The 27412-nt window shown below is 48.7% G+C and overlaps 1 protein-coding gene across 2 annotated transcripts in view; it reads right to left on the bottom strand.

Annotated features, from left to right (window-relative positions):
- Window positions 1-27412, bottom strand: part of DIS3 (DIS3 homolog, exosome endoribonuclease and 3'-5' exoribonuclease) — an 859785-nt gene that overhangs the window by 677466 nt on the left and 154907 nt on the right. For both annotated transcript variants that reach the window (XM_069639429.1, XM_069639430.1), the window contains one exon: window positions 1069-1233. In XM_069639429.1, the coding sequence (XP_069495530.1) occupies window positions 1069-1233 (165 nt within the window). The remainder of the gene's footprint in view (window positions 1-1068; window positions 1234-27412) is intronic.

Genomic DNA, 27412 nt, shown 5'->3' with positions numbered 1-27412 from the left:
ACTTACTGTCTCCAGACAAACTAAATTTGCACAATAAGATGCTCTAACCACAACAGACTTTCCTCCTAATTGGCGAGCACCTTATATGCCTGCAGGACATATGAGGTGTTCAGTTAGTTCCAATGAAAAATCGATCCGCTCTTAGTCCACTAATTGGAATAAGAGAGAAAAAAGAATGATTACTTCCAACTGCCTCAAAGGCTCTCACCCCGCAGTCACCCAGTTAGGGTGATCTACCAACAGGATCAAAGGCCTCTGGCCCGCAGTCACCTAGTTAGCTATAATTTGATTTCCAAACTGGTTTAAAGGCACCAGGCCCACAGTCACCAGGATGGCTTATGAGATGAATTTTCCCCCGGCTCAAAGGTTCTTAGTCCACAGTCACCAGTATGGGAATGATTTAAAGGTTTCTATTAGGTTCACCGGCCCTTGGCCCCCAGAGGCCCAATTTATTGAGAGACAGAACGTGAAGAAAGACAAAACTCCTTGCTGACTTGTTAGAGTAATCCTCCCACTCTGTCTCCCAGGAGGGACTAGTGAACGTGTAGATCCCAAAAATACTTTGCACAGTCAATTTTGCATCCTACATATTTACCAACCCAGGCGCTCAGGTTTGCACCAAGTAAGAATTCTTCGCCGGTGAACACAGCGACTAATGGAAATGCAAGGCGCGCGAGAGGAGAAATGGAGCTCACGATTGACAAATGTACCTGGAGGGAATTCCCCGATAGTGCTAAACCTTCACAATGACACAAAGCAGACGAGGCCGCCCCCTTGCTGCCAGCAGACTCCGGACTGCAGACTGCCACTTGGAGGACCACTTCCCGGCCCGTCTGCAGGAGCTGTATGAAAAGTTGTGGGAGGAGCCAGGTAGCACCAAACAGCACAGCAGGCCAAACAGGAAGGCAGCAAGAAGAAAGATCGGCAAATATTGCAGACTGCCACTTGGATTACTACTTCTGGAGCCCACTTTACATTTACATTTTTAAAGCATGTTTGTGAAATCTATTCAATATTTTGTTGAGCGGCTCATTAGCAGGAAGGAATATCCACACTGATATGGTTTACCATCTTTTCTTTCTCCTCTTCTTTTTCAATGTCCTCTTCATTTTCAGCCTCATCCTGCAGCACCACGGAGGAGGGCGCCACCCATTTTTCTTTAGGCAGAAGCTCCACTGCTACAATGTCTTCATGTACTGCTCGGTTTAGATTTCGAAGCCCTTGTATGAGTATCTGCAAAAAAGAATTTGCAACTGTGAATTGGGTTCCGGTTATGGCTACATAACTAGTTGTGCAGGGGACCATATATACTGGTTTTGTTCTTTATTAATTAACCATTTGCATACAAATATTCCACTCTCACAGTATTGATACTGCAGTCAAATATGTGTTAAAAACCGGGACAATCAAATATAGATGTTAAGTGACAGAAACTGCCGAAAAGCTAAAAATAGAAATGATACGGATTACTTACTCAGAGCAAAACTAATGGAAAAAGACGAAATTCATTTCTGTAATCTGAAGAGCTGGTTGCCAAGACACCTAGTAACACCCCCATTTGTGAGTTGTATAAAAGAAGTCAAGGGTAGAGGGGGAAAAGGCACATTCTCATAACTACGCAGTTGGGAATTAGTGCCCAGTTTAAAAAAAAATACCTTTTTGTACATAACATTCTGGCGATGTTCCACAGAGTGACAAGACCCGTTGACAAGTAAAAGAGTGAAACGGTGATACTACATTTGGTGCCAACACTGACCTTTCTGAACACTACAAGACTCTTCCAAACTTGATAAGCGAGTGTCCGGTTACCAGAACCCTGCATTAAATAGTGCATGTAAAGTGAGAATAAGTGCAGCCTAGTGTTACTTACAAATCATTTAGGGCAATTATGGCCTTCTATAATTTTATTAGAAAACTGTACAGCACATTGCAGGAGGAAAGAATGCTGCTAAACTCAATGGACTGGTTGACATGAAATTTGGATGTAAATTTAGGTAGTCTTCTTTGATGTGTTCTTATGAGTTGTAACAAACAGTCCAGAAAACAATAAAGCCTGCAGTTTACTTATTATTCCAATTGATGTGACAGCAATAAGGAAAGCCACATTATATGAAAGCTCTTAACTATATTGTATGCATAGATTCAAAGGGGGCGAGGGAGGGAATTCGTTTTTGTAGAACAGTATTTAGATCTCAACCTGCAGGTGGGTGCCACCAGAGGGTAGATCAGTTTCACTCCTTCCATAATTGCTTTAACTACAGGAGCCTTCCACCAACATAACTTGTGTTGAGATTTGGTGTAGGCTGCCAATGTAGCCAAATGCACTTTGAGTGAATTGTAAACAAAGCCTGGATCAAGAAGGCTGATTTTAATTTTTAGTGCTCTCCCTCCATAAGACTAAAGTTCATATGTTTTAATAGCACTGATCAGTCCCTAAGATTGTCACTGTAAGAGAATTATGTTCCTGTTGTAAAGTTCTTTGTTTATTTTTCCTGCACACACCCCCTTCTGTGACTTGTGGTAGGTACACTGTGTCCCTGTAACTTTACTTCTAGCAACTTTCTGGTTACCTGTACGATGTGCTCAGGATGGGCCGGTGGCAGCGGATACTTCACAGTATTTTCATTCTTTATAGCCGATGCACTTTTGAATTGTACCACTTAATGCCAATTAGAGTACCATATACTCTAAAATGGCCATGCTACCAGATTTTATCCCATCCTTTCACCATATTGTCTTCTGGGTTTTTTCCTCCCCTTGCATAGCCATATTTTCCATATATTGCAAGCAATATCACGGGGAAATGCAATTCTTGTGGGCAAAGTGGTGGTCTGTGTACATTGCCGGATGAGTTGAGCCGGGTCTGTCTGGACCCAGTCCGCATCCTGGCTCGGTGTGTCCGTTGCTGGGAAGATGCAGTGGCCAGAGGCTTATATCCAGCCGGGATCCTGGATAAAAGAAAAACTCCTGCAATCATTCTTCATATCATCGTTGGAGCGAAGACGCTCTTACCAAGGAGGGCAGCCAGTTGAAGACCCGGAACTCATGAAGTTGGAAGATAGCTAGCAGCCTTTTCTTCACTTGCCCCATGAAGACCTACCTCTCTGCCGATCACAAGAAGACTCATCTGTGCTTCAACTCCTGGACCAGTGGGAACAACCGGTCCCATACTCTGCTCAATGATCCGGACACTGGAAGTGCTCGGAACAGTCCCAGAACCATCCTGTGGGCTAGCCAGATATACTCCTGGGCTCCTTCGCTGCCAGTCGCCATTTCGAGTTGAGCCATAGGGCTCTGCAGATCATCAGCTTATAGAACTGGAAGCATTTCTCTGAAGTTCCAACTCTCCACCACAAAGAGAGGCCTTACAGGACCAGTGTCTTTGTTCGTGCTGCAAGGGTAGTCAACCGCCATTCTGTTCTAGTGGCCATAGCTGCACACCACTTGCATCACATCCTGAGAATCCCCCTACCCAGAGGTTGACGCCAGAGTGGTGGTCCCAAAGTCCATTTGTCCTGAACGTCCACCTGTCTAGAATCCAGTCCGACAAAGCATGGAACTTTAAACTAGCCAGACATCTGAAGAGACCTCTATACCACCCGCAACCTCTGGGCTTCCTACAACAGAACCAAGACAAGATTCCAGAAGGCACAACTATTTCAAAACTCCTACAGTGCCCCTCCCCACCCCCCGATTGAACAAACATACCTCTTTTGGCACTCGCCAATCCCATGTCTCCATAAGGCTCTATGGGCGTTCTAGCCCTATATCTCTCCCTTGCCTAGACCTGAACGGTGGTGTTCAAACCTATATCCTCCCTATGGTCTCCTCCAAGTGGTTGGTTTGCGAGAAGGTATTGTAAAATCTTTCCTCTTGTTTTTACTGAACTTTTAAAACACAACTATTTGTTGGCTCAGCCAGCCGGCATGCAGTGAGGCAGCAACTCCGTGCAGCTCCCGCTAGATCCTAAAGAAATGATAGTAACTACCGCTCGATTCTGTGTGGCATTGCGGGGAAGGAGAGCCGAGGCATCACAAACTAACACTGGAGAAGCCAGAGTGTTACCGTTGAGAAGCTGGTGCGAACAAAGCAACCAAAAATCCCAAATGCAGCGACCGAAATGGCAGACGGGGAACCCGATCGCAGCGGCTGAGAGCTGGGCCACCCAGGACTGGAAGCGGAGGAGGAGCCCAGGGGCAAGGTGTAGGCACGGTACCAGCTTGCATGGGAAACTAGCTGGATTTGAGAATGGGAGAAGAGCGGTGGTGCAGCGATAGAAGAAACAGTGACTGGAGGAGCCCATGGGCATCGGGCATTGAAGAACGGCGGTCCGATGGCCTGTGGCGAGAGCACCACCTTGGTCGTGACGTGCTGGGGGGCCGCCAGGCATAAGGGGAACAACGGCCGACAGAGGGCCAAGTGGCGCGGCCCCAGCAGTGAGGGGAAAGACCCCATGCTGCGCAGGCCACGGAACCCACGAAGCAGCATTGTTACATTTGCCCATGAGAAACGGTACACAGTGCCTGGACGCTGAAACCAGGCACACACAGGGAGCCCTAATGCCCCTGGAGTCATAACCATGTCTGCACTGTGAAAAACCAGAGGGTGTTCTCCCAAGTTGATCCCGGGAACGCCTTATTCAGGTGGCCACAAAATAACTGGCCCTGTTTTATCCCAACCCTGAAGGCAAACAAGCACGGAAAGGCCACCTGGGTAGGAGGACCTGGGGCTATGCTCAGGAGAATGCCCAAAGGGAGACGCAGTATGTTACAGAGGAAGGAGAAGGGGAGGGTGAAATCTAGGAGACCTTTATGGGCTGTGCCACATCTGCCGCCCTTCCTCCCATTAAATCTCTCACACGCACAAACCCAATGATTCTTCTTCCTGTCCCTCTGATTATTATCTGCACTCAAAACCTACTCAGGTAAAATACTACAGCTCCCACAATCCCTCTAGTTTATTTCACGGTCCCAGCTATTCCCATTTGCCTCACAAATCCTACAAATCCCCGTCCCTCCGATTATCATTTTCTGAACATCCAATCCACTATGACCAAACACTAACGTTCCCATAATCCCCTCGGTTCTGTTCACCATCCAAGTCATTCTCGACAATTTAACAAACCCTCTAAAACCTACTCTTCCGAGATCACCCCAAACCCGAATACAAAGGATATGACTCAATATATAACCTCTTCTCCTTCCGACTCTCAAACCTTCCCCATTTCCAACACAAACACTTGCGCATATCACAAACAATTGTCGAATTAAGATTTATACCCGACATGTCCCAACCGAAGGGGCCCTTCCTTTTCCCCACAGGGATAAAAGGTGGAGCAAAAGAGCACAAGAGGAGCAAGGCGAGCACGGCAGACAGCACGACGAGACGGCTAACCAAGCGCAGCAGTTCAAGAGAATGAACAAGGCGGCAGGAATCAAGAGGGTGGCGAAGAGAGAAGTGACTTTGCCCTTTTCATCCCAGACCCGCGGAACCTTTGTGGAAGAGACGCTAAGACCGCAAACAATAGAACAAGTGGCTTGCAGCAGATGTCAATGGCACACAGGGCAAGCCTACACCGATAAACAAGAGTGAGGGAAGCTCCCGCGCCCGTGAAACCAGCCTCGACTCCAGACGAGAGAGAAGCCAAGCGGTTCATCACAGCCGGTGAGACGAGAACCGATAAGAACCAAGCTGTTTTAAATTCAGAATTGCAAAGTGTCAAGTTTGAACCATGTTCAAAGAACTGTGAAAGAACTGTAAAAGTGCAAAGGGGAGACCATCTGCAGAAGGAGCCAGCACCACGTGGGTGCTAACTCGAGAGACTCTGGTTGATCACCGATTGAAAAACTACAGATACCAGAAGGTCGTAGGAGAGTCGGCAGAATGGCTCAAAGTGGTCATACTGAGGCTCAAGCAAAATCCCCATACAATCGAAAGACTGATCTACAAACTGTGTGAAAGAAAGGGAGGTTAATCCCGCAAACATTGAACTGTGTAAAAAGAGAACATTGAAAGTAAAGAGGGATCAGCGCCCAGAAGAGAGCCACTATCACCCTAATCGAAAGTCACAGTAAACCTGGTGAAGGGAGTGTTAGGAAAAGTTTGAATGCAGTACCCTTCGGTATCACTACACACAACTAGGACTACAGGTGTAAGCAAAATCAAACTTTGGTATAAATCTGTACTACACAGTTTTGGTAGCGTTGCTGAGCAGCCGGGCTCATCTCAAGAGGGGAATGCGAGCTAGAATAATGTTACACAGAGGTCTACAATCACAAGTATTTAAACAGACTCTTACACTCAAGGTTTCTTGGTAAAACACTTATTAATTTATTTCACAGTCAGTTATAAAACATTTACTAGAAGGAGGCAATCTATATCACACAAAAATATACTTCAGTACTTTACAAGGTACGGGTCTGAGGCATTTAAACTACTTTGAAGGAGGAGCAAAATGGCATTCAGGATACTTTGAAGTAGGAGCAAAAAGGCATAGGTTAATAAAAAATTGTTGAGTTTGCCAGAGGAGCCAATTCAATGCAATAGGTTAGGCCAAAGTCAATGGGCTAAAGTCTTGTATAGGATAAAGCAGTTCTGGTAGTTAAACGGAAAAGCCTTTGCCAAAGTTCTCAGAAGTAGTTTGTTAAAGAAAGATTCATGTGTTGGGTCACAAGCTGACTAGGCCTGCAAGTTGCAAAAGTTCCAAGCACTTTCGCAGTGAGAGGTAAGTTCTCTCGGTCGGATTTTCACAGTACCTTACAATGAAGAAAAAGATGCAGCTGAAGACTTCTGTTCCTGGCAGTTCCTGCAGATCTCGCTATTCCTGAGTCTCAGTCGTGGGGACAAGAGGGAGTAAGTCGGGGGACTCTTGCACTGGGACTGGTTGCAAAGCTGGGAACTGGCAAATCTTCAATTCCGGTAGCTGTAGTCAAGCACACAAACTGGTGTCCCTCTCCCTGGTTATTCGGTTTCCTGCAGCACCCTGAGGAAAATACAACCAGCTCCGAGAATGGTATCCAGGTGGCTTACGGTTCGAGCGGATTGGTCCAACCAACTCAAAGAGAGAAGTCATCCTTGCAGGAATTTCTCTGTCGAGATGAACTTGGTGATTTGGATCTGCAGCAGGACTTCACCGGACAAACCAACTGTCCAGGAGTTGCAGCAGCCGTCCTCTTCATGCTAGTCTTCAGTTCTTTCATTCCAGTGGTGGACTCTGCCTTCCAAGCCAAGAGACTCGTCTTTTATACGGTTTCCTCCCATTCATTCCAGCCTAGCTGCCACTCACCCAGCAGGGTGGCTGTCCTTGCCGGACAGTCAGCCAGCCAATCACGCCAGAGTGCATTTGGGTCTCCTAGGAGACTAAGCATAAGGAGTTTCGGGCACCTCCCTCACTTCCTGGCCACCCCAGACACTTGGGCGCCAGAGGCGGTCTTCACTCCTGAAGCCCGCCAAAGGCGAAGGAACAAAGGGACCAAACCTGGTTTGGCGCACAGAGACAAACACTTTAAGGACCTTTCCAAAAAGAAATGGTGAAAAAAGAAGACCGGGACCTGTTTAAACAAAGGGGGCTCAGACGCCATCTTGAAAAACATGGCTCCCGCGAAGTAACGCTACCGGTGTTCGCGGTTGGGAAAGATCATGGTAGTTTGTTGTAAAACCACTGCCACCAGCCATTTCGAAAGGAAGGGGTAGTATTTGACTGCTACATGAGTTTCTAGACACAGGGGCTACTAGGTAACCCCTCCAGCACTCTATAGTAAGATAGGGTGTGCTGGGTCTAGGAATTTTAAAAGACTAGTAAAGTCAATTTCACTTTACTTTCTCTGGAAAACAGTAGTTTATCCCAGAGAAGGTATTTAAACCTTGGGAAAGCCTGGAAAGGTTTCCCTGTGTCACTGCACTAAGGGTGCAGTGTGACACACATGAAAAGATGATTCCTATGGAGTTGTCTAAATCTCCATAACCAAAGGAACACAAGAGTAGAACACATTCAAAATACAGGAGAGAGTGGGAAAAAAGGCTCACACTCTCTCGAGGTAAAAAAAAATCAAGTCCTCAAAATCCAGCAAAGTTGCTGGGGGTCTCTAAGGTGAAGGGAATTAGCACATTTATGAGAATTCTTCCTAACAGGGAGGCAAAGAATTGAGCGAGGTCGGGGTCCGGCAGAGGGGGATCCAAAGGTGAAAAGTTGTCTCCCCAACAATTGCTGAAAGTGAAAGCAAAAGTAAAGAGATGGGAAGAGTGAACCTGAAGGAGGGATGCCAGAGAAGAACAAGTTACTTACCAACAGGTAACTTTCTTTCGACCGGATGTTGCTCCAACGTATTCCACATCTTTGATATGTAATGTCCACAGCTGTGTAGTTCAGAAACTTTTTTGGCAGAGGGCGTCCTGCGTCGTTGCCGTCAGGACGTTGTCCTTCGAAGGTCTCCGTCGAGGGCGACGTCACCAGATGTTATAAATAGGACGCACGGTGCCCGTTTATGTTTTTTCCACCATAACGTGTGACATGCACATATCCAATGTCTGCTTGACTGCACATAGCCTTGCGGAAACGTAAGCTGCAATCGAATAGGACATTTTCCAGAAGGGCAGGCTGGGAGGGCGATGTGGAATACGTTGGAGGAACATCCAGTTGAAAGAACGTTACCAGTTGGTTAGTAACTTGTTCTTCAAATGGATTGTGTCCTCCAACGTATTCCACATCTTTGACAGACTCCCAAAGCAGTACCAGAAAATGGAAGAGGGACAGAATTTAGAGTACCCAATCAGATGGCAGAATAAAGTACCGCCTTACCAAAGGCCATATCTTGACAATTAATAGTATTAAGGGAGTAACGTTTAACAAAGGTATGGATAGAAGCCCATGTGGCTGCATTACAAATATTCCGAATAGGAACTCCACTCGGCAGTTGTCTGTTTTGTAACAACCTGGCCTAATCAGTGGCCCAATCAGTGACCAGCATACCCCACAAAGAGTTGATTGTCCACTCTGACCCTGTACATCCTAGAAATATAAAAGCTCAGAGCTCTTCTAGGGTCCAACCTATGGAGTCGCTCCTCGTCCTTACCACGATGAAGAGGAGGATAGAAAGAACCACTTTCTGGTTCAAATGAAATTCGGACACTACCTTAGATGGAAAGGATGGACGTACCCTCAGTGCAACCCTATCCTTGTGGAACATTAAAGGACGGCTTAGACTGCAATTCACTCACTCTGCAAGAGGACGTAATCGCAACCAAGAACACTGTCTTGAAAGACAATAACCTCAAAGGACAAGAGTGCAAAGGTTCAAACTGAGCAGCCATAAGGAATTTCAAAACCAAATTCAGATCCCAAACCAGCACCTGGAAAGGGGATGGCGGGAACACATTAGTGAGGCCTTTAAGAAAATGGGAAATCAAAGGAATCTTAAAGTAAGAACATTGTTCAGACGAGCACTTGAAGATCGACAGCGCCACCAGGTAACCTTTAATGGTACCCACTTGAAGGACCCTGTGGGCTAAAGAAAGCAAGAAAGACAAAACCATGGGAATGGAACACTGAAAAGAATCAACATTTTGCCCTCTGCACCAGTCGCAGAACTTACGGCAACGGTACAGGGATTTTGTTGCTGGCTGCCTGGCGGAACGCAACACCTCCATCACGTCATCCGGGAGGTCCCAATCGTTATGCCTCAGCCTTTCAGATACCAAGCGTGATGGTTGAGAGTCCTGACCTCTGGATGGAGAACCTGAACCCCTTCACGCAAGAGCAGATCCTCTCTGTAGGGAAGGCGGCGTGGAGGGCAGATGGACATTTCTAGAAGGTCCGGGTACCGCGCTCTCCTGCCCCAATCCGGAGCAATGAGGATTATGTGGGATCCAAACTTCTGTAACCTCAGTAACACTTGAGGAATGACGGGGATTGGAGGAAACGCATACAGTAGTGGGAATGACCAATCCACCACAAACGCTTCTCCTAAGGCTCCTCTCGGAGGAAATTCCCTTGAGCAGAATCTCTTGCACTTCCGGTTGGCAGTGGTGGCGAAGAGATCCACTTGTGGGGTTCCCCAAAGGGCGAATATCTCCAGAAGGACTTCCTGAGCCAACTTCCACTCATGAGATCGTGCTCTGCCTGCTCAGAGCGTCCACCGCCACATTGTCCTCTCTGGCCAGATGAACTGCCGAGAGCGAAATTCCCTGCTGGATTGCCCAGAACCAGAGCTGTATTGCGCCTCTGCACAACGGGCGTGACCCTACCCCCCTTTTTTGTTGAGGTAATGCATGGCCACTGTGTTGTCCGTCATGATCAGGACCTTCTTCCACGCACAGATGGCAGAAAAGTCTTCAGGGTCAGCCTGATGGCCCTCAGCTCTAACAGGTTGATGTGGAGTTTGGACTCCGACAGAGACCAACGACTGCTGGAGGTCAAGTCTTCAGCATGAGCTCCCCATCCTGTGAGGGAATTGTCGGTCACAACAGTCAACTATGGCCAAGGTTGCCAAAACGGCTCCCCCTTCATCAGGTTCCCCTCGTTGGCCCACCACAGAAGGTCCTGGGAGACAGAGTGGAATCTGAACAGGATACGACATCTTGCCTGAGAACTGCGACCACTGCATTTTGAGGACCCATTGCAGGGAATCTTATCCTCAGCCTGGCCTCTGGCACAAGAAAAGTGCAGGATGCCGAGCAACCTTAAGAATTCGAAAGCCGGGAGACTCTGGGCATGTTGAAACTTGTCCACCATCTGCACAATGTGATGAGCCCTAACCTCGGGAGGAGAGCACTTCCAAGGACGTGTGCAAAACAGCCCCGATGTACTGGAGCTATTGAAAAGATGTCAGATGCAACTTCTTGAAATTTAGGGAGAAGCCCAGCTTGTGGAGGGAGCGGTAGGTGAGACCGAGGTGAGCCAATGCTTGCTCGGGAGAGCGCGCACCTATCAGCCAGTTGTCCAGGTAGGGGTAGACGTGACCCCCCCCCTCGCCTGAAATACACTGCCACCAACACCATCAGCTTGGTGAAGACCCTCGGCGGAAGTCAATACGAATGGCAGGACCCGGAACTGAAAGTGCCAGTCGCCAGCCACAAGCATTTTTTGTGCTTGGGGTGAATCGGCACATAAAAGTAAGCATCCTGTAGGTCCAGAGACACCAACCAATACTGAAGTTGAAGGGCCTGGAGGACTTGAGAAAGAGTTACCATCTTGAACTTGTCCTGAGTGAGAAGTTCGTTCAACCAACGCACATCCAGGATGGGTCTCACTCCCCCGTCTTTCTTCGGAATCAAAAAATATGTGGAATACTAATCCTTGTTCCTCTCCGCTACAGTCAACAGTTCTATAGCACCTTTCTCTAGCAGGTGCTAGATTTCCTGTACAAGGAGCGGATCCGGAAGCTTCAAAGAGATTCCCCGGTGGATTGTGGATTGTTGTGAGGCTGCTGTAGGAATGTAACGCTCATCTTGTATCCACAGAGACGCCACCCGACTGGTCTGGAATGCTTCTGGGACCGCTGCACCTTCTCCGGGGCTCGCACTGCTGAGGGCCAGTTCTGGAAAACAGGAGTTCGGTTTAGCTACAACCCTCTCTCTCGGAGCCCACCTTCCCCGTGCTCCCCTGGTGATGCCTCCCTGGGAGCCCTTCTCACCTTGGTTTTCGTTAAGGTGTGCTCGCCGTCCAGCCGTGTAGAGCAGGATGTCGTGACTGGGCACCGATCCACTGAGTTACTTCACTGGCGTGGCCCTGGAGTCCAAACTGGCTGTGACTCCACTCTTTAGTTAAGTCTCTAGTATGATGATTAAGAATGAATGTCCGTAATTGTGGTTGCCCTGAATAACCTTCGCCTTCTTCCTTGCAGATGCGGAACGGATGATTGAGACGTCGAGCTGATGTGGAGGGCTAAGCTCGAGGAGGTAAGTAAGCGCAAGGCGCGGCGCTATGAGCGTCCTTTGAACTGGGCTAACCTGTGCCGTTGTTCCTTGCAGGATGCCGAAGACTCCTGGAAGATTGTGGCTAAATGGAACAAGACGCCGGATGGGCAGTATCCGTACTGCAGTAGACTTCCAGGAGAGTTTGATAAGTAAGTGAAGCCTGGCGATGATGGATTGGATGAATAGTCACTAATTGTCTTCTCGTCTCTTTTCCTTAGGATGTTGCTGGATGAAGATAACAAATTCCAGGGAAGACTCTGGATTATTAGAGGAGCTGGATGCTGAGCAGGTAAGGATAAATAATGTGGTTCTTCTTCTTCTTCTCTCACCCATGCAGGCCAAAGATGCTGAGCAGGACCCGGTGAACGTCACGCTGCAAGAGCAGAATAACGCGAAGCGCGTGCCTCCAGTCGGGCGTGGTTTAAATAGCCAGCAGGTATCACAGGTGCCTTCGGGGCAGGCCACGCCCTGGATGCTAGACTGCATGCTGCAGTTCCACGTTGATCCTTGTGGGGGCAGCCATGTTGGTCCGCTGCCCAATGGAAACTACACCTGCCATATGAGCCTGGCGCCAGGACGGGCTCCAGGGCACCTGAGAGGGGCATGATTGGGCCCTTGGGGCTTTGTTGAAATACCGTGGCGAGGGCCAGAGGCCCCGAGTGTCCAGGCCAGGGGTTAAGGTTGTGACAGGAAGGGAAGTCAGTAGCCGTAGGCTATCATATCCAGTACCCACCCATCCGAAGTAATGGCTCACCATTCTTCGAGATGCTGGGACAGTCTGCCCCCAACTGGCGAACCATGGGACATGGTCTCATGACTGTTGAGGAGTGGCTGCGGCAGCGCCTGAAGGCAAAGAGGCAGCTGCCTGAGTAGCTTTGGCACCTCCATTTCCCCGCCCACCACGGATACTTTTACGCGGACCCCTTTGATTGGCGGCTCCTTTCGTTCTAGCAAAGAAGTAGTAGTAACGAAAAGAACCTCCCCTCCACCACTGTCCCCTAGGACAAAAAAGGCAGAGGTTGACGCACAGTTGCGCTCAAAGACTTAGCAGCAACCTTTGAGGTCTACAACCTCTCAAGGCCCTCATCAGCCTTGCTGCCAAACCAATGCGCGCCATCAAAGGGCATGTTCAAAAGACAGGCTTGCACATCCGGAGCAAACCCAACTTCCGCAACCACACAAATCTGCGTATAACGGTGCTAGCAGCCATGGACCGGCTAACACAGTTGGCCGTGTCAAACCCGACTGACGGGATTCACACATTTGTATTTGTTTTATTTGTATAGCGCAGACCAGGCCCAAGGGCAACCGGGCGCATATATTAGAGGAACATTATATTACATGTAGTGGAACATTACATTACAGTAGTATACATAGCAACATAGAAGTCCCTTTACATTACAGGTAGTGGAACATAGTAGACAAATCATCATAGAGGTCCCAGCAGGTTGTACACAGAGTATACAGATGACGTTACAAAATCAGGGCAATAATCAGGGCGGAGTAGAACAGAAGTAGGACCCAGAAGGCCGGTCCAAATAGAAGAGCGGTTGTTAGTGGGATGTTGCTAACCAAAGCTTGGCTTTGTGTTTGAATTGGTTAAAGGAAGGTAGCGCTGGAAGGTATCCTTGCCATCTTGCACGAGAGCAAGGAACCCATCCCTTTCTTCCCCTTTGGTAATATGCTCAGCCGCACGAGCAACACAATTCCACAGAGTGTGTGAAAATCTTGCCAAGGCACAAGAGGAGTTGGCTGATTTCAATGCCATACTCCCCGCAGAAAACACCTTACATGCCCAACCGTCGAAGTGTTTGTCGTCCCTATCAGGAGGGATGGTAGGGTACGCCGCCTGCCTCGATGTGGCCGTAGCCGCCTGAACCACCAAACTCTCAGGAGTGGGGTGAGATGAAAGGTAGCTGGGGTCACTACTGGAAGAGTGATATTTTTTGGTTAACGATTTGTTAACAGCCGGAAGAGATTCCAGCGACTGCCAAGCAGCCGCCACCCTTTTCTGTGATGCAAGATGAAAAGGTAATACCGGGTCCGAGGACGGACCTTGATCTAAAATGTCTGTGAGATCATCCTGTGCAAAAGCTTCAGGAGGACTGGACCAGCCCAGGTACTCCGTTACTCTAGCCATGAGCCTCCTGTAGGACGACTCAACATGAGCCCCAGGCTCAGGCCTGCCAAATTCCACTTCCGGAGAAGTGTCCAAACCGATGGCATCATGAAGAGATTGACTCAACTCCTCCAACTGACTGTCTGCAGGGAAGACAGGAGCCACCTCAGGCTCAATAGGGTCAAATTCTAAATCTGACCGCTCCTCCTCCTCATAGATGTCATCCAGGGGGAGGTAGAAAACTTGTCTGGGAGCAGCCGAGGGTCTGGAGTCCATAACAGGCCTCACAGACTTGGAAGTAGCCTTCGTGGGAGGATCCACAGTACCAGGGATCTCCGATGGCAGATTCCGGCCAAAAGGCCCCGACAGCGTCGAGTGTGCCGATGGCTTCAGCGCAGAGGGCGTCGACAGCTTTGGTGCCGAGGGCTGATATGAAGGTACAGCTTCGACGTCTGTATCCGACGGACATGGGGCCGAGGTAGTCAACGCGCACCTCGAGCCCTTAACAGGTTTTTGCGGTCTCGCTGGGGACGAGGACTGAGACCTGGAAGCACGTCTCTTGTGACCATCCTGAGCCTTGTCCGAACGGGACCTCAAAGTTTCCTGATGAGGATCGCGCCGAGGACCATTCGCCATTTCTTTGTGGAAAGGTCCTTCTTGAGATTTACTCTGCGCACCAAACCAGGTTTGGTCCCATTGTTCGCTTTGCCTTTGGCAGGATTCAAGAGTGAAGCCCGCCTCTGGCTCCAGGGTGTCTGGGGTAAGCCGAAAGGGAGGGAAGTGCCCGAAACTCCCTGTGCTTTATCTCCTAGGAGACCCAAATGCACTCTGTGGTGATTGGCCAGCAGACTGTCCGGCAAGGACAGCCACCCTGATGGGTGACTGACAGCTAGGCTAGAATGAATGTGAGAGAACTGATTAAAAGGCAAGGCTTTTGGCTTGGAAGGCAGAGTCGATCACTGGATAAAGGAACCGAATAAGAACTTGAAGAGGACGCCACCTGCAATTCCTGGACTGTTGGTTTGCCCGGTGAAGCCCTGCTGCTGTGCTGTAGCTCCAAATTCCCCTCATCTAGAGATGCCCTGCAAGGATGACTTCACCCCTTCAGTTGGTGGGACCAAGCAAATCCAAAGTAAGCCCATCTGGACATCCTCTCGAAGCTGGTTGTATTTCCACTGCAGCTGCTGGAACGGAAGAGCCAGGGAGAGGAACGCCAGATTGTGTGTGTTGTTTTTAAGTTGGCCAAGAGCTCCAGGAAGATCCTCCGGACTCCCAGGAAGCAGGACTGACCGAGCCTGAGCCACCTCAACAGAGTGCTGGACCCCAGATGCAAGAGAAGCCCAACTCGACAGCCAAGAGACGCGAGGAGCTGAAACCACGAAGTGCCACTGAATAGAAGTTGGTCCTTTTCTGTCGCCGATCGTCCCATTGCAGTGCAGGATTCCTCCAGACATCCTCCCTCTTGTCCCCATGACTGAGGCCCAGGAACACAGGATCTGCAGAGCTGGACAGGAACAGAAGCCAGCTGGAACAGTTTTCTTCTAACCAAAGGTACTGTACACTCTAAGAGAACTTGCCTCTTGTTATGTAGCCGCATTTGTTCCCAGTGGAGACTTGTCGTGATTGCTTCTGTAGAGTTGCTAACAGCTTCTTTACCTCAGAAGCCTAATCAGCTTGTGGCCCTTCTTTGATTTCTTCTTTTCAACAAAGACTTCTAAAACATTGTGTAAGACTTTTACCAACCTTTAAGAATTGCTTCAGCTCACCTAGACTTTTGCCCAATTGACTTTGGCCTGGCCTGGCTCCCTAAATGACTAGTCTTCCCTCTGTGTGTTTGGTCTTCCTTCCAGGAAGGGTTTAACTTGCTTTGCTTTGGGGGTTTCCAAAAGTACTTACCTGCTTCAGAATATTTGTGAGATCTCTTGTTTTGTTCTAATAATCTTTATTTTTAACATGCTACTAAGTATGGTTCTAAATGCAACAGTGATATATTAATGTCCACAGTGTCCTAGCTATTTAAGTCACCTAAGGGTGTAGGAAGTGTGTGTGCCCTCCCAAAAGGGTACTTACTGATGTAGAAACTAAGAGTGTGTATTTGGAATGTATTTGTGTGTTACTATTATACTGCCCCTTCTGAAGAAGGCTTGCTCAAACTGACTGTTAAATAAATTAATAATTGTTTAATCAAGAAATCTTGTGTGTAATCCTGCTTAACAAATGCATTTGAAGAACCCTAATACTTCTATAGATTTGGCGAGTGAGAGTGCATGGACATCTGTAGGGTTGTTAAAGCCTAGGTTAAAGTCTCCTAGCAGAGCAATTCTGGAGGAGGGCTTGGCCTCTAGGGAGAGGAGTAGTGAGAGGTCTTCCTCAAATGACAAAATTGGCCCAGGGGGCCTTTACATGAGGTGAAGGGTAAGTGTAGTTGTGTGGGAGAGGGTATGTTTGATCGACAGGATTTTGCCAGATTGGAATACCGGTTCACTTATTTCTCTAATAGCAAGCACTTTTTTTAGCGATGAAGGCTATTCCCACCCCCATTTTGCTATTGGTCAGTCTTTCATGTAGGTAGTGTAGTTGTCTGGGATAGCCAAGGAAAGTGAAGGACCAGCGGCGGGGTGTAGCCAGGTTTCTGCAATGGCCAGGACGTCAACGTGGTTGCAGGCGATGAGGTCAGAAATGTCTAGTGCATGTGCCAGTAATGACCTGGCATGAATTAGTGCTCCTTTGAAAGGTGCCGACGTGATTGAATCAAGGCTAGGGAGTCTAGGTGCCTTGATCACAGCACTGGTCATAGCATCTATATGGTTGCTAATATTAGGGTTGGAAGAGGGCTGGGGCTCAGTCGGAGGGATAACCTTGAGAAGTGAGACAGACACTGTGCAGATAGTGGAGGAGGCAGTAACTATTTCCTACCGGCGCAAGCAAATAGTCTTGGGGTGGCATCCCGTTTGCTGATCTTGGAAGGTGCACAGGCTAAAAGGTTTGTTGCATTGGGCCTCATTACAAGTCTGGCGGTAACCGACTTGTTACACTGTTTCCACTGCCTGTGATCCCGGTGCCACCAGGATTTTACAAGTCCCAGCAGCCCGGTATATAAGGTAGCGGAAAGTGTAAGTCCCCATTAATTTGGGACACAGAAGCACCGGTACCATTGCTAACGGCGGGTGCCGTTACAAAACTGCCCCCACCCGCAGGGTTGTGCAGTGCGACCGCCACCCTTATTTCCAGACCGCCACACTTGTAATGAGGCCCATTGTCATGATCAGCATTGGTATCAGTTGTAGAGGTCAGGCTAATCATTTTGGCGTCAATGACTAATGAGTTGCACAAGGCAGGAGTGACAGCATTAGTGGCAATAGCAAGGCTAACAAAAGTATTACACAAGGCAGAGTAATACAGTTAGCAATAGTGTCATTGGTTGTCATGATGTCTACCTCCAAGGAGCCAGGGCCAGCCCAGCAACCCCAGAGGCAGACATCATTTTCCCCAAGGACGTCTCAGCGGGCCCAAGTTGGGGCCTTTTGGACGCAGTCCTGGCGCCTTTGGCGCCAGGGTCATTATGGACCCCAGTCCTGGCGCCTTAGGCGTCAGGCTTATAAAGCAAGACATGTGTGTAAGTGTTTTAATGTGCACTTACCTGAAGCAGACCGTGCTGCTACATCCAGGCCCTCTTGAGGAATGGGACTACTTTATCTTTTGGACTACTTTATCACTCGGGTGTGGTCTGAGGAAGAATACATACCTGAGTGTAAGGATACATACCTGGAACTACTTTACAGGCTATTTAAACCACACCCAAAGAGCAGCACATGCTTCGCGTTGTTCTGCATCTAGCAGCTGGACGCTCACCGTGTTTGCTCCTGCATTCGGACTTCTGCCACGCCTGCCAGCATCCTGATCACCTACAAAGGAAGAGAAAGAGAGAATAGGAGAAGGAAAAGACTTTACCTGCAAGATCCGCATTCCGGAGTCAGCTCGCCGACGGTCCTGCAAAGGAAGACACTTAATTTAAAAGCACATCGCATCGACCGCCGCAGCGCCGCATTCCACTCACCTTCACAGGGCGCCTCCATGTTCAGCAGCGATCACCCGGATTCGCAGACATGCTTCCACGCCTAGGGAGAAAAAGCCAAGAGCAAAGGTGAGAGAGAGAAGGGAATGAGGAAACCTAAACCTCCATGTTAAGACTTACCTGTTGGGTCATTCCCTCTTCATTTCGGGTCCGCGCCGCATCCAGGCATTTCCGGACCCCGGCCCCTATGGGGAAAAAGACATTAGCGTCAATGAGCGAATGAAAAGACATTACCCAAAAACGCTCATCAAGACTTACCTGATTTCTACAGGTATTGCACCTCGCATCTCGGGTCGGTGCCTTTTCCCCGGCATTCCGTACCCCGGCCCCTATGGGGAAAAAGACACTGACATTAGCATATTGATGCAAGGACAAAAGGGGAACCTTTCAAGGAACTTACCTGGAAGCCAAGCAAGTTTGGTTCTCATAAAACCAAGAATCCAGTGAAGTAACTGGATACCAACGCGCCCCTGCATCAGAAGCAGGAAGGAGAGCTCGCCCTTCAAGACCCTAAGGTGAGACGCCACGGGAAGCACAGAAGGGTTTCGAGGAGGGTGAGAGGGGAAAGGGGGAGGCTGGTAGCATTCCCTGCAGACAGTTAATCCCTTATTCTCGCCTACAGAAGGATACTTTTGCAAGCCGGACAAGCAGGAGTTGGGAGTCCGATCCAGTCCATCTTCTGAGCCCCGGGCAACACCTTAGAAGAGGTCACAGCAGCACGATCCTGGCCAGCGCCTCCGTGGGAGTCAGGTGAGCATAACATTGGTAGAGATGGGGCTAGCCACTTTGGCGTCAGCCACAGATGCATTGCACAAGGCGGGAAGAGCATCTTTAACCAGTGCAGGCCTGGCCGTAGTGACCTTATAAACTCTGGTGACAGTAGAATTACATAACATAAAAGAAACATTGCAATTAGACAGCGGGTGACATGCGAATGCAGAGTTGAGTTGTCAACTGGTTTAAAGTCCAGGGTGACATGTGCAAGCGGTGGCATGTTGGTTCCTTGTTCCCTAAACGTCAGGGATTGTGGAGGTAGTTGCCGGCCTGACCATAGTGCAGCCTTCTGATGTGAGTGGGCATGAGGTGAAGATCTTGGGGACCTCGAGTGTTGCAATGTCAGTCGTAGGCCCAGATTGTGTGGAGGTGAGCCCGGGGGCTGGCCCTGTACGATTACCTACAGAATTGGCAGTGGGCAGTAATATCTGGTGGTTCTAGCTTCCAGTGCTTGCAGCCAAGCTGTGGAATTCACTACCGGTCTCACTTTGTGCTGATCCGTCTTTTGGGACATTCAAGAAAAATGCAAAATCCTGGCTCTTCAACCAGCAGGTCCTTTGTTAACAAACACATCTGGCGCTATTCGATACCTATCTACGTATATATGCCTAGACATGTAACACTAGGCGTCTGTTAAGTATCTTCAATTATGTATGCTTGTAACTTAAGTAATGTACAGTATGTAGCCGGGGCTTCAACACAACGCTACTGCCCTGTATTTCATGTATGGTCTCTATTCTCGCTGTAACTTCACTAAGCTATAGCGCCCAGATACCTTCGGGTTCGGTGCGCTCTATAAATAAAAAAACTAAACTAAACTAATGGAGCGTGCATGGTGAAGGCCAGAACTGAAGTCGTTGGTGAGAGGCCTGCCTTGTACAAGGTGCAGCAGTCCATGAGCCTAACCAAGCATTTCTCTGGTAAGTTAGAGATAGGAGTAGCGGTCCCCAGATTATGGCTCATAAGGCGCGTGAAAAGACACTTGTTGCGAGCCCCAGGAGTGCAGGATGTATTGACCCTGTTTTTGCACATGGGCGTGTGGGGATTTGGCATGGAGAGACCATGGCTGCATACAGGAAGCACAGTGGGTAGGAAGAGGGAAGGTGGGATACTCGTATGAACAGGCAGCTTGTGAGCCATACTGATGCTCACCAATGGAAGTAGTGGAGACGGAGGTGCGAGATCGGTTGGCGGTAGGTATCCAGTGGCAAGGTAAGGCAAGAGGGTACTGCAAGACAAGTTCCTGGCTGACAAGGGAGGATATTTTACATGGTCAGGGTCATAGGAGGCACCTATCGAAATGGCGAGGACAAGTTTGGGGAAAGCATGCGACAGGGGGCCCTCCTGCTATGGAAAGAGGCCAGTGGGAGTAAATACCTTCTGGGAGCCAAGGTGCTTACCTTCCATGCTAGTAGAGACATGCCGACCGGACCAGATGGCACAGCAGCTGATCCGGGTCAAGTGTTTCTGTAATACGGGCTGCTGCAGGAGGGAGTACGTGGACTTGCGGCTTCTCCTCCGGATGCAAGGACCTGTGAAGCGGTGCGGTCCCGGCACCAGCAGAGACGCTCCGGCCCAACTCCCTTGACCTAAGGTGGTGGACGGCGTCGCCTGCCGGCTAGGTATTGGTGGCCCATAGGTTACGCACATCGGCCAATCAGCTGACTGCCGGCGCATCTGGTGCTGCTGAGAGCCCGGCAGAGCATGTGCCGCTGCGGCAGCCATTTTACTGCGCGTCTCCTCTCCTGCAGTGAATGGGACTCCGGTCCCTGCTACAGGCATCTGAGGTTCCTGGATGGCCTCAAGGTGGCGCTGCAGGTACTGCCAAGCCCCTTCTTGTGCTTTAGTCTGTTTAAGGGTCGGGTGGGCTACTCGGTGGGAGGGGGAGGGGTGTTCTACGAAATAAAAGCCACAACTTCTGGTTGAAGTGTCTGTTAAGCAGAATTACATGCAGTACCCTCTGGGACCGCCACACACAATTAGGACTACAGGTGTAAGCAAGACCAACCTTTGGTATAAGTCTTTACCACACAGTTTGTTGGTAGTGAGCTGAGCAGCCAGGCTCATCTCAAGAGTGAATGTGAGCAGTACAAATAGTTACACAAAGGACTTTCAATCACAGTGGTTCAAGTAGACACTTATACTCAAGGTTTCTTGGTAAAACACTTATTAATTTATTTACACAATCATTTGTAAAACATTTCACTAGAAGAAGGTAACTTAATATCAAACAGATACACTTCAATACGGAACTGTATGCTTTTAAGGCAGTTTGAGCTACCCTGAAATAGGAGCAAAATGGCAGTTCAATTACTTAGCAGTGAGCAAAAAGGACAAAAGTAAGTAGAATAGATTATATTCTATGTACTTTCTGGTACTTGCCGTTAAGATAGCTCAGTGGGTTGAGCACTCGCTGCTGCGATCGGAGCGTGATCTGCAGGTCGCAGGTTGGAATCCCAGCAAGGCCAACTCAGCCTTTCATCCTTCCGAGGTCGATAAATGAGTACCAATTTCGGTTGGGTGATATTGTATATAAATATATGCTCTGCAAAGCACTTTGAATAAAGGCGCTATATAAATAACACATCATTATCTTTATCATTACTTTCTAGGCTTTGCAAATAGTTTCAGTACACCTTCTGGTCAATTCAGGCCAACAGGCCAGGCCAAAGTCAACGGCTAGTGTTCTGGATAGGAAAGAGCAGTTCTGGTATCAAACGGTAAAGTCTTTGCAAAAGTTCTCAGAAGTAGTTTAGGAGAAAAGGAATCATTTGAGGGGTCACAAGCTGATTAGGCCTGCAAGTTGGGAGAGTTTCACAAACTTTCTCCGCGAGAGGGACATTCTCTCAATCGGGTTGGCACAGTACCTTTTTATGAAGAAAACAAATGTTGCTGAAGTTGTGGTTCCTGGCAGTTCCTGCAGATCTCGCTGTTCCTGAGCCTCAGTCGTGGGGACAAGAGGGAGGATGTCGGGGGACTTCTGCACTGCACAGGATCATCGAAGAAAGCAAAAAAAATGGAGCCACTTCAGTTCCAGTATCTGTAGATTCAAGAACACGAAGTGGCGTCCCTCTCCCTGGTTAATCCTAACCAGCCTTGAGAATGGTATCCAGGTGGCTTGTGAGTTGATTGGTCCCACCAGCTCAAAGAAAGAAGCCGTCCTTGAAGGAGCGTCTTTGTCGAATGGAGTTTGGCAATTCGGACCTGCAGCAGGGCTTCTCCGGGCAAACCAACAGTCCAGGAGTTGCAGCAGCCGTCCTCTTCCAGCTCGTCTTCGGTTCTTTCGTTCCAGTGGTCGACTCTGCCTTCCAGTCAACGAGACTCGCCTTTTAAACAGTTTTCTCCTTTTCATTCCAGCCTAGCTGTCACTCGCCTAGCTGTCACTCACCCAGCAGGGTGGCTGTCCTTGCCGGACAGTCAGCCAGCCAGCCAGCCAATTACGCCAGAGTGCATTTGGGTCTGCTAGGAGACTAAGCACAGGGAGTTTCGGGCACCTCCCTCAATTCCTGCCCACCCCAGACACTCGGGCTCCAGAGGCGGTCTTCACTCCTGAAGCCTGCCAAAGGCACACGAACAAAGGGACCAAACCTGGTTTGGCGCGCAGAGTCAAACACTAGAAGGACCTTTCCAAAAAGAAATGGCAAAAAAAGAAGACGGGGACCAGTTTAAACAAAGGGGCTTAAGGCGCCATCTTGAAAAACATGGCTCCCGTGATTTTAAGCTTCCGGTGTTCGCAGTCGGGAAATATCATGACAGTTCATTGTAAAACCACTGCCACCAGCCTTTTCAATAGGAAAGGGTAGCATTTGACTACTACATAAGTGTTTAGACACAGGTGATACTATGTAACCCCTCCAGCACTCCATTGTAAAATGGTGTGTGCTGGGTCTATGAATTTGGAAAAGAAGTAATTTTCACTTTACATTCTCTGGGAAACAGTAGTTATCCCAGAGAAGGTATATAAACCTTTGGGAAGTCTAAAAGACATCTCTGTGTCACTGCACTGAGGGTGCTGTGTAACACACATGAAAAGATGATGCCTATGGAGTTATCTAAAACTCCATAATCAGAGAACAGAAATGTAAAATACACATCAAAATACATGAAAGAGTGGGAAAAAAAGGCCCACACTCTTTCCAGGTAAAAAAAATCAAGTCCTCAAAATCGAGCAAAGTTGCTGGAGGTCTCTAAGGTGAAGGGAATTAGCACATTTCTGAGAATTCTCCCTAACAGTGTCTTCAGAGTGCACCTCTGTACTTCTACCAGGAATGTCTACAACAAGTACATTAACCTAGATATGTTGTGTTCTATGTATTTATACAGCGCACATACGCCCAAGGGCATCTTGGCGCTAAGCAGTCGAGATGAGCAAGTAATTTAATAGAGAAAACCTAAAAAAGGAGTGTCTTCAGAGAGTGCCGAAAGGCCAGATGGTTGGTGATCGCACAGAGAGCCAAAGGCAGCAGATTCCACGCCCTTGCGTCTACTACAGAAAAGGCACGGCCACCAGTTTGTGACCGTCGAACACAAGGTACTGATAGCAAGAGGGCATTATGAGAATGGAGGGGACGAGAACGAACATAGTGGACAAATATTTGCTGAAGGTACTCTGCTCCTAGCTTGTACAAGGCTCGATGTACCAGGCACATTGATTTAAACAAAATCAGTTTCTCAATCGGAAGCCAGTGCAGCCGTTTCAAGAGCTGTGACATATGTGCTCATGGAGAGGGGCGCAAGGTTGCTCTGACCGCCGCGTTCTGGAGTAACTGGATGCGATTTATCAGATGATGTGGCCATAGTACAGTGAATAGCAATATAATCCGCTGTACTAAGAACAAGTGCAGCTACCACAGGGGCATGAAGATTACAGGGAATAAAAGGGAGAACCTTCCTCAGGGTGCGCAGCTTGAAGTGGCCAGATTTGCAGACTGCACCAACCTGCTCTGTCATAGAGGGAACCTGAGAACTTCCTCCCCAAATTTCTCACTAAAGGGGATGGAAGAGGGAATGGACCAAGAGAAACTGGCCAGAACTCAGGAGTCCAGAAGGAAAGTGGGCTAATTGTGCCTACCACAAGAACCTCAGTCTTGCTGCCACTGTGTTTTAGCGAGTTATTAGCCATCCAGGCGCCCAGATCCTCTCGACAGCTTCTAAGCCGGGAGGCAGTTTCAGGGCGAGAGAGATCAAGGGGACCCAGGATCTGCGTATCGTCCGTTAGGCCTAGGCGACTCAAAAGGAGTGAACACCCAAACAGTAGAAACAGTGCACCAAAAGCAAAGGAGCGACACAAGTGGCTTCTGGATAGATTACCAACAGCCCCCACAGTACCTTGAGAGTGAAGTAGATGATGCAGCTGTGCGCCTTCTGGATCCATTCCTGCAAACCCGGTCTCCTGATCCTTGGTCGTGGTGACTAAAGGGGGGACCCTGGATGGGCTCCTGCAGCATTAGTCAAGAGAGGGACTCGCCAGCAAATAATTATTCTTATTCCTGTGTCAGTTTGTGGTTTTGGGGTCTTGTTCTTAGCACCAGTAGCTAACGATCACGGCCGGTGGAATCTTCTTTGTTTCTCTCGTCCTGCACTCTGGTTAGGGAAATATGAGGAGAGGATTTGTGCTTCCGGAGATCCACACAGATGCCACAGAAGTTCCAGCGAGATTCGTCAATGGCAAGGCAATGCACGTGGTCGAGGTATCCCGGGTATTGGGATTCTACAGCCCAGGAAGGGCGCAGGACGGCTCAATTTAAAGAGTGTCTTGAGGCTGGTTATGCCCACCAGCCCAGAAGAGGAAGCCATCCTTGGCAGAGCTTCTCCATCAATTCAAAAACGGAGTAAGGACAGCAGTGGTACAACAGCAGTGCTTCTGCAGTAACTGGTCGTCGTCTTCTTCAGAGCTTCAGTTCCAGTGGTCGACTCGCCTTTTGTCGCAAAAGCCTCACCTTTTATGCAGGAACCCATTCATTCAGTCCTATGGACCTGTCGATCACCTGGGGGTGGCTGTCCTTGCAGTTCAAACTGGTGCCAGCCAAGCATACCCTAAGACAAAGGGCAGATAAGTTTCGGGCTCCTCCCTCAATTCCTGCCTCAGACACACTGGAGCATTGGGATCCCACCAAAGGCAAAACTAAAAGAGGACCCATCTCCACCTGGAATGGAAGAAGAAGGGCCAAGAAGGAACACAAACGAAAAATTGTGATAAAAGAAAACTGGGGCCATTTTGGGAAAATGGTCACCCATGGATTCTGTTCTGCAGCTGGTAAAACAGCCTGAGAGTAACTAACACGCAAATGGGAAACGGGTATCCACTGCCACCAGCCATTTAAGTTGGTCTGTTACTTTAACTAAAAAGTTTCAGGAGCAGTGTGAAAGGAGCTAAAATGTACGCCCTCAGCACTCCACATAATGTGGGGTGCGCTGATCCCACAAAAAGAAGTTAAGTAAGATAAACGTATCTTATGTGAGGAACCTGAGGGGGTCCTCACTTCTTTCTCCCATCATCCTCTGCTCAGGTGGCCAGGGAAGGGTCATGGCTCTTGGATCCCAACCCTGGGGGTGGAAATGGGAGCTCTTGGATCCCAACCCTGGGGGTGGAAATGGGAGAGAGGATAACCTGGGTATGGGAGACTTGGCTGATGTCTTTGGGTGAGACGCTGTATCCCCCTTTTCCATTCCATGATGAACCCTCAGTCCCCGCCGCATTCATGGGATATTGCTACCCTTTTCCTATTTCCCGGGATAATATTATAAGACCTCATCAATACAGGAACACATGGAAGAGGGCGAAGAAGAAGAGGTCCATAGACAAGACATGGTATCCCCCCTTTTATGGTGAGAACCAACCTTACCCTCCCATTTCCTTTACAGACTGTTGTAAACTAAGTCCCCTCATTTTCCCACATTCAAATCTTTTTTTTATAGTACTGGGACGAGGAAGAGGCAACTAAGAGTAGTGAACACCAATGTGTCATTTCACCACTCTGGTACTGAGACGAGGAAGAGGCCTGGGAATTGTGGCGAGGGTCGGGCATGACCCAATAACTATGGTCAGGCAGTTGAAATTGAGTGTCCACACCCGCAACCTGTTAAATGGTTGCAGGTGTATAAAAGGAGACAGAAACAGCAGAGCAGGGAAGCAGCTAGGCTGGAAAGTGCAGCCATTCGAGGTGGAGCAGGCAACATATGGGCCAGTGAAAAGGACGCAGAGAGAAGGGAAGTCAGGAAGACACTGAAGCCACTGCGGGCCGGGAGAGGGCCTGAAGCTGAGCGAAGCCCATCGCTGTGTGTTCCCAGGGCTGGACTGGGAACTAAAAGAGGCCCTGGAACTAATTACTGGGGACCAAAAGAGGCCCTGGAAATAAAGTTCAAAGTGGCCCCAAATGACACATTTTCAGCAAGCCCAATGCTTTTCCTATGAAAAAATGTGGAAATACCACAGAAAAGAGGCCCAGGGTGCAGAGGCCCACCGGGAAATCTCCAGAGTTCCGTATAGGCCAGTCCACCCCTGTGTGTTCCCCGTTGGGAGTGGGGGAACACAAAGACGCTGCTGACTGCTGCTGGAAAGATTGAAGAGAGCGAGCGTTGCTCGCTGGAGCTCGTCATGACTAAGGGAGGAGTGATCGAGAACCAAGGAGCGAAGCCAGTGCACCCGGAGGAGCAGCCGCACACAGGTGAGTAACAGGGAAGGTTCAACTCAGGACGGGGGGGGTCGGGGGCATGGTGTGGGTGACTGTGAATTTCGAATGAACAGGAATACACAATAAAAGGGTCTGGAGACCAAAAAGTGAATTATTGAATACCGAACCGATTGCCAATCACGAAACGAGTTTTGAATAATGATGAATGGGTCGGAGACCAAAGATTTACTATTTAACACTGAACAAGCTGACAAGCATATAAGTTTGAATACTGAATTGAAGAAACGATATGAGAATATTGGATGAAAGAAACTGAATGCATTTTCGAATGAGATGAAGTTAAAGAGACAGCATTTGCAAACAAAGTGAAAAGCGATCAAATCAAAACACTATTGGGTAGTGTGAAAGTACAGTGCTAACTAGAAGAAATACCACGAAGGAAAGTGTGTGAGATTCACATGTTGGTAAAGGCAAGATGCCATTTAAATGCACCTGAAGAATGCGTGGACTTCTAAAACACAGATGCAGAAAGGAAACCTGTGTTGTCAAGGAAATCCTATGAGAAAGTATGAACTGTTGTAAAGCACCAAAGGTTATCAGTTGCATGACCTGTGATGGGTGGACCATGCGGTCCGACAGCTGCGCCTTGACCGATGAACCGTTCTCCTTGGAGCAAATCAGTTGTTCAAGTGATAGAAAAGAGAAGGCAATCTAAACAAGTGGATTTGACTGTGAATTTAAAGCCTTGTTGAACTGAGTCGAACTTGAGGAAGGGAATCCTGAGTCCATCTTGTGGAACTGGGTTAAACTTGGGGAAGGTAACCCAAAGGCCATTTTGTTGGAACTGTTTGAACTTGGGAAGGGGAGCCAAGAGCAAACCTGAAGCGGGATGAAGCT

The sequence above is a fragment of the Ambystoma mexicanum genome, chromosome 7q (assembly GCF_040938575.1).
Source record: "Ambystoma mexicanum isolate Mex_15411 chromosome 7q, UKY_AmexF1_1, whole genome shotgun sequence".
Lineage (NCBI taxonomy): Eukaryota > Metazoa > Chordata > Amphibia > Caudata > Ambystomatidae > Ambystoma > Ambystoma mexicanum.
This window is presented reverse-complemented; position numbering and strand designations above follow the sequence as displayed.